The sequence below is a fragment of the Delphinus delphis genome, chromosome 14 (assembly GCF_949987515.2).
Source record: "Delphinus delphis chromosome 14, mDelDel1.2, whole genome shotgun sequence".
NCBI lineage: Eukaryota > Metazoa > Chordata > Mammalia > Artiodactyla > Delphinidae > Delphinus > Delphinus delphis.
Window position 1 is genome coordinate 38,202,147 of NC_082696.1, and position 14,186 is coordinate 38,216,332.

General features: G+C 39.2%; 1 protein-coding gene across 1 annotated transcript in view; it reads left to right on the top strand.

Annotated features, from left to right (window-relative positions):
- Positions 1 to 13,202, top strand: part of TRDN (triadin) — a 380,477-nt gene extending 367,275 nt beyond the window's left edge. The window contains exons 39-41 of the mRNA XM_069541367.1: positions 8,379 to 8,417; positions 10,226 to 10,264; positions 13,063 to 13,202. Of these exons, the coding sequence (XP_069397468.1) occupies positions 8,379 to 8,417; positions 10,226 to 10,264; positions 13,063 to 13,202 (218 nt within the window). The remainder of the gene's footprint in view (positions 1 to 8,378; positions 8,418 to 10,225; positions 10,265 to 13,062) is intronic.
- The last annotated feature ends 984 nt before the right edge of the window (positions 13,203 to 14,186 follow it).

Consider the following 14,186-nt stretch of genomic DNA (forward strand, 5'->3'; position numbering starts at 1 on the left):
GTATGATCCTTTTAATGTGCTGCTGGATTCTATTTGCTAGTATTTTGTTGAGGATTTTTGCATCTGTGTCCATCAGTGATATTGGTCTGTAGTTTTCTTTCCTTGTGACATCTTTGTGGTTTTGGTATCAGGGTGATCGTGGCCTCATAGAATGAGTTTAGGAGTGTTCCTACCTTTGCTATATTTTGGAAGAGTTTGAGAAGGATAGGTGTTAGCTTTTCTCTAAATGTTTGATAGAATTTGCCTGTGAAGCCATCTGGTCATGGGCTTTTGTTTGTTGGAAGATTTTAAATCACAGTTTCAATTTCAGTGCTTGTGATTGGTCTGTTCATATTTTCTATTTCTTTTTGGTTCAGTCGCGGAAGTTTGTGCATTTCTAAGAATTTGTCCATTTCTTCCTGGTTGTCCATTTTATTGGCATATAGTTGCTTGTAGTAATCTCTCATGATCCTTTGTATTTCTGCACTGTCAATTGTTACTTCTCGTTTTTCATTTCTAATTCTATTGATTTCAGTCTTCTCTCTGTTTTTCTTGATGAGTCTGGCTAATGGTTTATCAATTTTGTTTATGTTCTCAAAGAACCAGCTTTTAGTTTTATTGATCTTTGCTATAGTTTCTTTCATTTCTTTTTCATTAATTTCTGATCTGATCTTTATGATTTCTTTCCTTCTGCTAACTTTGGGGGGTTTTTTTTTGTTTCTTCTTTCTCTAATTGCTTTAGGTGTAAGTTCAGGTTCTTTATTTGAGATGTTTCTTCTTTCTTAATGTAGGATTGTATTGCTGTAAACTTCCCTCTTAGAACTGCTTTGCTGCATCCCATTGGTTTTGGGTCGTCGTGTTTTCATCCTTTTTTTCTAGGTATTTTTTGATTTCGTCTTTGATTTCTTCAGTGATCTCTTGATTATTTAGTAGTGTATTGTTTAGCCTTCATCTGTTTGTATTTTTTTACAGATTTTTTTCCTGTAATTGATATGTAGTCTCATAGCACTGTGGTCAGAAAAGATACTTGATACGATTTCAATTTTCGTAAATTTACCAAGGCTTGATTTGTGACCCAAGATATGATCTATCCTGGAGAATGTTCCATGAGCACTTGAGAAGAATGTGTATGCTGTTGTTTTTGGATGGAATGTCCTATAAATATCAATTGAGTCCATGTAGTTTAATGTATCATTTAAAGCTTGTGTTTCCTTATTTATTTTCATTTTGGATGATCTGTCCATTGGTGAAAGTGGGGTGTTAAAGTCCCCTACTATGGTTGTGTTACTATCGATTTCCCCTTTCATGGCTGTTCGCATTTGCCTTATGTATTGATGTGCTCCTATGTTGGGTGCATAAATATTTACAATTGTTATATCTTCTTGTTGGATTGATCCCTTGATCATTCTGTAGTGTCCCTCTTTGTCTCTTGTAATACTCTTTGTTTTAAAGTCTATTTTGGCTGATATGAGAATTGCTGCTCCAGCTTTCTTTTGATTTCCATTTGCATGGAATATCTTTTTCCATCCCCTCACTTTCAGTCTGTATGTGTCCGTAGGTGTGAAGTGGGTCTCTTGTAGACAGCATATATATGGGTCTTGTTTTTGTATCGATTCAGCCGATCTATGTCTTTTGGTTGGAGCATTTAGTCCGTTTACATTTAAGGTAGTTACCGATATGTATGTTGCTATTACCATTTTCTTAATTGTTTTGGGTTTGTTATTGTAGGCCTTTTCCTTCTCTTGTGTTTCCTGCCCAGAGAAGTTCCTTTAGCATTTGTTTTAAAGCTGGTTTGGTGGTGCTAAATTCTCTTAGCTTTTGCTTGTCTGTAAAGGTTTTAATTTCTCCATCAAATCTGAATGAGATCCTTCCTGGGTAGAGTAATTTTGGTTGTAGGTTTTTCTCCTTCATCACTTTAAATATGTCCTGCCACTCCCTTCTGGCTTGCAAGGTTTCTGTTGAAAGATCAGCTGTTAACCTTATGAGGATTCCCTTTTGTGTTATTTGTTGTTTTTCCCTTGCTGCTTTTAATATTTTTTCTTTGTATTTAATTTTTGATAATTTGATTAATATGTGTGTTGTCCTGTTTCTCCTTGGATTTATCCTGTATGGGACTCTCTGTGCTTCCTTGACTTGATTAACTATTTCCTTTCTCATATTAGGGAAGTTTTCAACTATAATCTCTTCAAATATTTTCTCAGTCCCTTTCTTATACTCTGCTTCTTCTGGGACCCCTATCATTAGAATGTTGGTGCATTTAATGTTGTCCCAGAGGTCTCCTAGACTGTCCTCAGTTCTTTTCATTCTTTTTTCTTTATTCTGCTCTGCAGTAGTTATTTCCACTACTTTTTCTTCCAGGTCACTTATCCATTCTTCTGTCTCAGTTATTCTGCTATTGATTCCTTCTTGAGAATTTTTAATTTTATTTATTGTGTTGTTCATCATTGTTTGTTTGCACTTTAGTTCTTCTAGATCCTTGTTAAACGTTTCTTGTGTTTTCTCCATTCTTTTTCCAAGATTTTGTATCATCTTTACTATCGTTACTCTGAATTCTTTTTCAGGTAGACTGCTTATTTCCTCTTCATTTGTTTGGTGTGCCGGGGTTTTACCTTGCTCCTTCATCTGCTGTGTTTTTCTCTGTCTTCTCATTTTGCGTAACTTACTGTGTTTGGGGTTTCCTTTTCACAGGCTGCAGGTTTATAGTTCCCATTGTTTTGGTGTCTGCCCCCAGTGGGTAAGGTTGGTTCCGTGGGTTGTGTAGGCTTCCTGGTGGAGGAGACTAGTGCCTGTGTTCTGGTGGATAAGGCTGGATCTTGTCTTTCTTGTGGGCAGCACCACATCAGGTGGTGTGTTTTGGGGTGTTCGTGACCTTATTATGATTTTAGGCAGCCTCTCTGCTAATGGGTGGGGTTATGATCCTGTCTTGCTAGTTGTTTGGCATAGGGTGTCCAGCACTGTAGCTTGCTGGTCATTGAGTGGAGCTGGGTCTTAGCGTTCAGATGGAGATCTCTGGTAGAGCTTTCACTGTTTGATATTATGTGGAGCTGGGAGGTGTCTGGTGGACCAATGTCGTGAACTAGGCTGTTCCACCTCAGAGGCACAGGCGTGACACCCGGCTGGAGCACCAAGACCCTGTCAGCCACACAGGTCAGAAAAAAGGGAGGAAATAAGAAAGAAAAGAAAAGAAAAGAAAGAAAGAAAGAAAGAAGGAAAGAGGGGGGGAGGGAGGGAGGAAGGAGGAAAGAAAGAAAGAAAAATAATAAAGTTATTAAAAAATTGTTAAAAGTTTAAATGTAATAAATAAAAAAGAAAGAAAGAAGAGAGCTACCAAATCAAAAAACAAATCCACCAATGATAACATGTGCTAAAAGCTATACTAAAAAAAAAGCAAAACCAGAAACAAACAGACAGACAGACAGAACCCTAGGACAAATGGTAAAAGAAAAGCTATACAGACAAACTCACACAAAGAAGCATGCACATACGTCTACAGTTGCTCCCAAATTCCACCGCCTCAATTTTGGGATGATTCATTGTCTATTCCGGTATTCCAGAGATGCAGGGTACAGCAAGTTGATTGTGGAGATTTAATCCTCTGCTTCTGAGACTGCTGGAGAGATTTCACTTTCTCTTCTTTGTTCGCACAGCTCCTGGGGTTCAGCTTTGGATTTGGCCCCGCCACTGTGTGTAGGTCGCCTGAGGGCGTCTGTTCCCGCTGAGACAGGAGGGGGTTAAAGGAGCAGCTGCTTCGGGGTCTCTGGCTCACTCAGGCTGGGCAGGGGGAGGGAGGAGTATGGATGCGGGGCGAGCCTGCGTTGGCAGAGGCCGGCGTGACGTTGCACCAGCCTGAGGCACGCCGTGCGTTCTCCTGGGGAGGTTGTCCCTGGATCACGGGACCCTGGCAGTGGCGGGCTGCACAGGCTCCTGGGAGAGGAGGTGTGGATAGTGACCTGTGCTCTCACACAGGCTTCTTGGTGGCGGCAGCAGCGGCCTTAGCGTCTCATGCCCGTCTCTGGGGTCCGTGCTGATAGCCACGGCTCGCACCGTCCCTGGAGCTCGTTTAGGCGGCATTCTTAATCCCCTCTCCTCGAGCACCCCAAAACAATGGTCTCTTGCCTCTTAGGCAGCTCCAGAGTTTTTCCCGGACTCCCTCCTGGCTAGCTGTGGTGCACTAGCCCCCTTTAGGCTGTGTTCATGCCGCCAGCCCCAGTCCTCTCCCTGCGATCCGACCTCCGAAGCCCGAGCCTCTCCCAGCCCCCGCACTCCCCGGCGGGTGAGCAGACAAGCCTCGGGCTGGTGAGTGCTGGTTGGCACCAATCCTCTGTGCAGGAATCTCTCTGCTTTGCCCTCCGCACCCCTGTTGCTGCGCTCTCCTCTGCGGCTCCGAACCTTCCCCCCTCCGCCACCCGCAGTCTCTGCCCGCGAAGGGGCTTCTAGTGTGTGGAAACCTTTCCTCCTTCACAGCTCCCTCCCACTGGTGCAGGTCCCGTCCCTATTCTTTTGTCTCTGTTTTTTCTTTTTTCTTTTGCCCTAGCCAGGTACGTGGGGAGTTTCTTGCATTTCAGGAAGTCTTCTGCCAGCATTCAATAGGTGTTCTGTAGGAGTTGTTCCACATGTAGATGTATTTCTGACGTATTTGTGGGGAGGAAGGCGATCTCCACGTCTTACTCCACTGCCATCTTGAAGGTCTCCCCAAACTAATAGCTCTTAAAAACTTGTGTCTATAGCTCCAATTCAGTGAGTATAAAGAGCTATACAAATGCCAGCCCGTAATACCAACATGTTCAAAAGATCAAAATCGTAGCCACACAGACAAGAACTCCCATTTGTTCAATGACTCTGCTACAGTGGACACATCTGCTTTAGATGGACGGTTGGTCCTGATATTTATGGTTCCTTTGGAATCTAAGTTTCTATGTAAGTATAGGATGGAGTCTACAATTTGAAACTCAAGATAATACATTTTTATTCTTCATTATTTGGAATATGATTGCCTACATTACTTATAGTGGCTAGGCAAACAGAACAGATATTATACTTTCCTCTTCATCGTCATTACCATTTCCAAAGGCAACAGGGTAACTCGTGTATTCGTCCACACTTAAGGAAAACAGATTGTTGGAAGAGCAGAGGGCCACGCTTAGAGGAACACTGTTTTATCTCTGCTCTGCATAAGTGCATGGCTCACGTGTAACTTTGACTCTGTCTGAGCATGTTGGCAGATACTTGTTGAGCAATATAATGCATAGGTTCTGGAATCAGAGAGTACTGAGTTTAGAAGGCCATTTTCAAAAGGTAGAATGACATAGTGGTTAACAACACAGTCTCTGGAACCCAAATGCTTGAGTATGAATCCTGATTTCCCCACTTACTAGCTCTGGGACCTTGACTTTCTATCCTTCAATTATCCCTTCTGTAAAATGGGAATAATAATAGTGCCCTCCTCACAGATTTGCTGAGGAGGTGAAATGTGTTACTATTTGTGCTTAGTACAACTGATGGGACATTATAGGTGCTCTCTTTGTGCCATAAATGTAAATCCTCATTCAAGTGGATCTGACTCAGGCAAGTTGGGATTCATGCTCTAGCCCTGCCACTCACTCAGTTTATGACCTTGGGCAGCACTTAACCCCTCTCTGCTCTATCTATACAGGAGATTTAAAATAAGAGCACCTACCTCAGAGAGGTGTTGTAGGGATTGAATGTGCTATACATGTGAAATTACTTAATAGGACCCAGCATGTGGTAAGTGTTAGGAAATACTAACTATTATTGCCATCATTAAAAGTGATGTTGTCTCAGGACTTCCCTGTTGGCGCAGTGTTTAAGAATCTACCTGCCAATGCAGGGGACACGGGTTCAAGCCTGGGAAGATCCCACATGCCACAGAGCAACTAAGCCTGTGCGCCACAACTACTGAGTCTGCGCTCTAGAGCCCGCGAGCCACAACTACTGAAGCCCGCACGCCTAGAGCCTATGCTCCACAACAAGAGAAGCCACCACAATGAGAAGCCCACGTACCACAACGAAGCCCCTGCTCTCCACAACTAGAGAAAGCCCATGCACAGCCATGAAGACCCAACGCAGCCAAAAAAAAAAAGAAAGTGATGCCTCAACTCTCCCAGTTTTGTCCATTAACTCAATACACATCAATTCTAAACTTTTCCAGACATCTTGCCTTCTCTGTCTTGCTTCTTTCTAGACATTTGCAATTTCATGACTGGCCAACACCACAACTGAACTCAAAGAAAATGAAACTTTTCATGATCCCCAGCTAATAAGTGCCTCTTAGGTTTCCCTCCTTGCTGGGAATGGCACCACTACCTTCCTCCAAGCTCAAATAGTGGATGGTGCTATCCCTTATTGTATTCATCACTTTCACTCACACATGCCCAATTCTATTTAACTCTGCATAGAAAGCCTCATTTACTCTCAGCTCCTTCAGAGACTCCTAGTTGCAGAAATCATGGTTTCTAGGTTGACTATTAAAATGCATTCCCAATTTCTTTCTCTGAATCCATTCTCTTATGTTCTAGCCTTGTTTTTACTAAGTACATCTAAAATATTATTTCTCTCTTGAACAACCTTCATTTGCCGTGACATTAAATAGAGACAACTCAGCCTGATCTGTAAACACCTTGCACATGACGATCTTATCCAACCTTTCCAGATGTGGTTCTCCTACAGTCCTCAGCGTTTACCGTGCTTCTCAACTATCCTCTGTCCTTTGCTGGATCTAGTCTTTCTTCATAGTCTTTCTAACTACCCCTCCGCCAAAAGCAAGTCACTCAAAATTCCCCTGGCACATTTTATACTTCTTTTATAATAATGACTGTATCCATTCAGAGTCAAGTATTTTGTCCAAACCACCACTTGCCCAATCAAGGCACAAGTTACAAAAGTAAACGTATTTAGTGCTTTTCTCCATTTTTTGTATTCTGAGTAGTGACAATCGCATGAAGTATTCCTAGATCAGTAAACTGTTACTGTTAAGTTGCTTACACAGAGATTGCATGTGTACGGCAATTGCCCTAGGCTTACAGTTTACCTTGTGCCTCTGTTCTCCTGGTTAGCCTGAGTGATTGACGTGTGACTCCGTTCTTGCCAGATTTTATCACCTGTAGCTAGTTTACTCTGGTTCAGAATACTGATTTTGCAAAAGAGAGGAAGCTTAGGTTGTTATTCTATCTGTATTTATTTCCCCATGAGTAACAAATAGATCCAGAGAATAGGTGCCTTAGTTTTAAGTGTGCTATTACCTACAAAAGTAAAATCTATATTTCTTGTACAAGTACCTTGTAACATTTTAATTTTGTAAACATCCTTCATAGAAATTAGCAGATTTTGACTACACAATTAAATATAGTTATTACTTGATTCATCTAAGAACTGATATCTTTAAAAAATAAGTATTATTTTACTTAAAAATATCGTTTAATCATTCCCTGATTTATAATTGTTGATAGGACAGTTTTAGGTCACTTAATTCAGTATTTAATTGAGTTAAGCCTGTATTTAAATATTTTAAAAACTAATCAGGTTGAAACTTTAATAATTCACCATAAAAAATGCTAGCAATTTTGTTTCTTTTTCCCATTTTGTTCTTTTACGTAGTAACATCTCTTCCTGAAGGTCACATTTCTTCCCTATTAGAGAAAATTTGTACACTAACTTATTTTACCCCTTTTGTATTTGTGGACAGCTGGTATGCAAAATCTGAATAAACAATACAAAAATGACCCTCTTTCCAATCATGACAAGTGCTAAAAAATTGATATAAAAATTTAAAGATCATTTAATTATATTAGAATGATCTCCGACTTAAAGTTACTCCCGCATTATTCCACTATGTACCTTTTAAGTAGACTACACAAAAGACCAAGCGATACACCTAATGCACCTGAAGAGTCATCATTTATATATTTGAGTTTTGTTCAGCTTTTAATGCCTTTTCATTGCCTTTACGATTGTCAGAAGTCAGTCAGCTAATAAAGTACATGGGCAGAGATTTTCCTCTTGATCTGCCATATGTGTATGAATTTATTTACCTCAAATTCCCGAAATTCCAAAAGTGATTGTGGTTTCGGGAAGCAGTTTTAGGAGTCAGAGGAGGACAAGCATGTTTGGGAGGGTCACTGCAAGCTCTCCTTGCCCTAGCCAGACTTCGCTGGCCTGCTGACCACAGTCCTGGCACAGCATCTATTTCCTCCCCACCCTCTGCCCAAGTCAGCGAAGTTACCTTATTTATCACAAAGTTCTTATTCATAGAGACACTTCATGCTGAGTTTATAGATTAAGAGACCCTCTAGCTCTTAAAAACCTTTAAATACAATATTTCCTCTTTGGGAAATCTGAGAAATAGATCATGAATTGATATGTCTTTCTTTACTCTCTAGGAGAAGATTCTGAAGATGTACCAGCTTCAACGAAAGCTAAAGGTAAAATTGTTATCTTCAGTTCACTATGAATTTTCTCTTAAGTCTGCAATATTTTTTCTGTTTGTTTTATTTAACTATTCTTGATCTGGTTTTCAGCTTTACCTAAGCAATGTTTAGAGGTAGACTTATTTGTAAACAAACAGTTTTTATACGTTATTTGGAAAACATATATATGTATATCCATATATTGAAACCTAACTGGTCACTGATATATTTACAAGTAATTATTGAATAATTAGTTGGCCAATCTGCTTACAATAGCAATATTTCAAAATTATCATTTCACCAGGGATTGGGGAGATGTTATCTGACAGCAGGAGGTTCACATAAATGTTCAAATATGAGATTGATGTGTTTATTAAGAAAAATTAAGATAACTTGCCTATGCTGGCAACAATAGCATAGAGGAAAGATGGAAGGAAGGAAGGAAGGAAGGAAGGAAGGGAGGGAGGGAGGAAGGGAGGAAGGGAGGGAGGGAGGGAGGGAGGAAGACAGATCTCAAACCTCAGAAAAATTTGCTACAACCAGATACATGACCTTAGGCGAGTATTTCCAGGACTAAATTTCCTCATCTGTATTGTAAGGTTTTCAACTAATTTAATTTAATGCATTTTTTCCCTGAAGGGTTTCCTGGCTTCCTAGTTTGGCTTGTTATGTGATAGATATTTGCTATTCTACTTCGAGACTTGCCTGTGGACAATAAGAGTTTGCCTAAGAGGTGTTCTTGTCATCAAAATATAAGTGTTGTGGCAGTGTCTGGAATTAATTGACAGTGTGGAAAATAGCACTTTGAGAAAAGACACAAGAGAATAGTTTTCTGATTCTTATGAAATGATTTACACTCGTCTTAAGATATTTTTGAATACTAAAATTTTTAGATTTTTTAAAAATTGAATTATTAAGAACTATAACTTTTAATATATTTTTTAAATTTCTAGACCATAGCTTCTCAAACAATTTTATACACAAATCATTTGGAAATCTTGTTAAAATGAAATAAGTTGAGGTTGGGGACCAAGAACTGTGTTTATATCAGTTTCCCAAGTGATGCTGAAACTGCTGGCACATGGATCACACTTTGAGAAGGAAGTTTTTTGAACTCATTTAGAATTTGATGAAATCTAAAACCTGCTTTAGATGAAACACACACACACACTCATATCTTAACATTTCATAGTTTTACAGGAAACTCGCAAAAGTTCATCTGTGGACACCAGTTAAGAACTTCTAACCTGGGAAAGGGGGTTCAAATGGATAGTGTCAAATTATCCTTTGTTAGATATACACATGGTGCATGTCACTCAAGCAAAAGAGTCCTTGAATCACATGAGAGAAGGAAAGGATACAGAATACTAGCCTGCTGCTATTCTTTCAGGACAAGGATGATCATTAAAACTTATGTCTCTCACAAATTTAAAATTATTTTGACTAAAATGTTTGTTTCATAGCCAGATTCCATCCTTACCATATTATAACTCTGAGCATCAGAAACCTCTTCTGAGAAAGGAATGGGTGTCAGCAAGCCCTCCATTAACATCAGGACCAGTTTCTATCTGAACAATCGCCTGTAACATTTCCCATTCTTTTCTTTCATTGCCTCCTCTTCTACTCCTGGATCTTACCTACTAAATTTTGTAGTTAAAGGCTGAACAGAATCTGAATAAGAACCTAGAGTATATTCTAAGGAGGGCAAGTGGCTCCTGTTTCTTTCATACTGTGCATTTTTTGGCATTTTTCAGTTCCCTACATATTTGTATAATAGCTGTGAATGTACAAGTTATTTACTTTCATATTTTTGTATCTACTAGAAGAAGCTGAAGATGTGTCTTCCACAAAGAAGCAAAAAAGTAAGTTTTTTTAAAAAGATTAAAACTACTGAGGCATTCTGTAGATGGTATATATAAATTGAAACTTTAGACTCCCTTAAGAAGAAAAAGAAGAAGATTTTTAGCACAGACATGAAGAATAACATTACAGTAGGTCTCTTACATTTCAAAGAGAAGTTCTGCATTTTTTGCATCAGGCAAGTGGCACATATTTGGAGGAATTACAAAGCAATGATGGAAGTGGCACTTATTGCAAACCGTTCTACACAGCTCTGACCCTGAGCACTCCAACCGAATCTGTGCTTAAATGCGTGCTACTGTCTGCTTTGTAAAAAGACAGCTGAAGTGATATGCTGAAATTTTTTATATCAAAAAGAAGAAAATGTAGAAATAGGTCTCAGCAATTCAATTGCTTAGAGACTCATTCTAAGAATGAAAGTTCTTTTGGATTGTTCTCGATATATGGCAGGCTCTTAATGTTCAATCTTTGGGATCGTTGATTTTAGAATGCAATCAGTATTCATATGCAGTTACAAAATTCAATGTCCAAGATTCTCATTATTTCAGTACTTCTAAATTAGATATTTTTCTTCAGATGGTAAAGCAATACATCTTGAATTCACATATGCATAAGAGTCATTGCTGGACAGACTAAAGGAAGCAATTTTTAAAATAGGTGTAACCTAAGTTTGCTTCACATAATGCTTTTAAAGTAAAGAATAGACATTTATCTGAGGAAATGATGTCAATCATGTTCTCTGGGTTTTACAATGTTTCTTAGATGTATTTCTGAAGGAAATTAGAAAAATGTCCTCTATAATAGAAAATGCCTCCTGTTCTGTATTAATACTTGAATTATTGAACAAATATTAAGTGCCTACTATGTTCTAAGCACCATTTAGATGCTGGGGCTTCTGCAACAGATAAGAGGGATACTCATTATAACCCTTCATATAATCAGGTTGTGTGGAATATAAAGAAATAAGCAGTTTTAATACTTTCAGATATGGTTGCAAAATCCATAAAGTCAATCTGGGCATGTTTCTGATTTATATAGCAATGCTTTCCCAATTGTTAACCTACTCATAACAAATTGTGGCTTTATCACATAACACTCAAAATCTCTTATTTCATAAATAAATATTAAAACATAATGAAATAGGTGGATTATATTAATGTCAGTTTCATGGTTGTGATATTATAGTATAATTTTGAAAAGATGTTAACCATTGGGGAAAACTAGGTGAAGGATACGTGGGCTCTCTCTGCATTGTTTCTTACAACTGTATGCGACTCTACAATGATCTCAAAGTAAAAGGTTTAATTAAAAAGAAGTAAATAAATAAAATAATTCCATTATTTTAGTAAAAAAAAGCACCAAGGTATCAAGTACTTTAAGTTCATTTTGGGATTTACTTGTAGCAAAACAATATTTTCTATTTTCATCTTACCATGAAGCAATTCTATAGTTTGATATTCATGAGCCTTTTATATAAGATCTAGAATAGGCAGCTATGATGGTATTTTCACTAATAACTATTTGACATCAATAAAATAAATGTCAGAACAGTGCCTACGGATCAGAAGGTTCAGCTGGAAAGTAGCCTGTTGTTGATGGACTCTTCGCCTTTTGGTACTGGTGCTGCCGTTTTCTGCCATCCTTCTGTGTAACCGTCCAACACCCAGGGGTGAGGGGGGTTGTGTTCCTGCCTCTGTCTGAGGCTAGAACAAAATAGAAAACAATTCTGGATGAGATAGAGTGGAAAGGAGAAGGACTAAACTCAAGATTTCTCCAAACTTTTCATCACTAAAAACCCAATGATTAAAGTCAGCTGACATCATGGATGATGAAATCAGAATAATCCCTTGTTGCTTTCCTTGGCTTCTTTCTACACACACTTTGCTTTATTCTACTTCGTAAACCCTTAGGCTCACATGGATTTGGCCAGCACGCCCCTCACCCCCATATCCCACATACCGCTAGCTGCAATTGTCATTCTCTTTCCTGGCCATGTGCAAGAAGTCTGTGGTTGGTTGACAGAATGCAAATGGATACGATGGACCACACTGAAGAGTCAGTAGGGGTCCATCATGGTGAGGAGGGGCTAAACTCACCATCTCTTAACAAAACTGCTACCTGGAAGCCTCGGCTCACTGGGCCCAGAGCTCATGCCGTATCCAATGCGCACACTGCCTCGCTGGGCTTTAAGTCCTTTCCTGTGTTGTTTTCTACTCTGACAACAGAGCTGCTATCTGGAGGCACTGCCCTAGAGAGTAACTGTGCCATCTCAGGAGAGTGCTTGCCTCCAGAGTAAGGGCAAGTGGAAAACCTCAAGACTTTACAAATCACAAGACTCTCTGTGGTGTTATTAACACACGCACGCGCACGCACACACACACACACACACACACACACACACGAGTTGGTTACTTTGCATATTGATAAGCTCATGTTTTGAAACCTGTTACTACATACCAGTTTTTCCAAATACTGTGCACATCTAGATTCCTATAAACTAAACACTTTGACTTTCTATGCCAGGCTTTTCTTATTATCATTTTAATAATGGCTTATTATGTGCCAGGAAGGATTTCAAGTGGTTCACATATATGAACTTATTTAATTTCCACAATATTTCTGTGAGGTTTTTTGTTGTTGTCTTGATTTTACATGTGAGGAACTTGCTGGTTGTTGCCAAGGCTATCTGGCTGGAGAACCCATGTCCATATGTATTGTATTAGACTGCCTCACAGTGTTTTACCTCTGTTCCTAATCACATTCTGCTTGTTTTAATAAATCATCATCCTCTATTCTTTAGGCCCCATCAGCTTCTTCCAATGTGTCTACTTGGATGGATACAATGGCTATGGATTTCAGTTTCCTGTCACTCCTGCACACCGCCCTGGAGAGAGCTCTGGCCAACCAAGTACTCCAGAACAGAAGCAACAAGGACGATAAGACACATATACACAGCCCTTACAAGTGCTTTAAGACTTTGAAAATAGGATCTTCTGTTTGTCCAGAGTGGCACGTGCAATTGAAATCATATAGTCCAGGGAATTTCTCTGAAAATATTTTACCCTCCTGCCTGGTGTAGAAAGAAAGAGTGAGCAAAGGGATCGAATGATAAGTAGACGAGTTGGAGGGTCTGGCGCTCAAGAATCTGTCATTTGTTTGTTGCTGGGTGTGGGTACTTATATTTTTCTATTTCCACTCGCTGTAGGGTTGTTCACAAATTAGGTTACATTTTACTTAATAATGGTCTTTTAAACATAATTGACACAATGACAAAATGAAATTTCTGGCTTCAGTTAGATATTTACTTTGAAGTGAAAACACGGACTATGCTTCAAGTTTAAAGGGTGTAGGAGCTCATACAAAGGCTGCTCTTTTGCATCATGTAGGTGTCTAAACTCAATTTACCCAGTAAGCTGATGTTTAATAGTTTGTTTTAACATCTTTATTGGATTACAATTGCTTTACAATGGTGTGTTAGTTTCTGCTGTATAACAAAATGAATCAGCTATACATATATCCCCATATCCCCTCCCTCTTGAGCCTCCCTCCCACCCTCCCTATCCCACCCCTCTAGGTGGACACAAAGCACTGAGCTGATCTCCCTGTGCTATGCAACTGCTTCTCACTAGTTATCAGTTTTACTTTTGGTAGTGTATATATGTCCATGCCACTCTCTCACTTCATCCCAGCTTACCCTGCCCCCTCCCCGTGTCCTCAAGTCCATTCTCTACGTCTGCGTCTTTATTCCTGTCCTGCCCCTAGGTTCTTCAGAACCATTTTTTTTTTAGATGTTTAATAGTTTGATTTGATTTCTGTCTATCTCTATTTTAGTTGTGACTATGCTCTAAAAATGAGTAACAGTTGCACCAAAGAATGCTTTAAGTTCCTTATGATGCTCTTTTAGAGCTCAAAATATCTCTGACC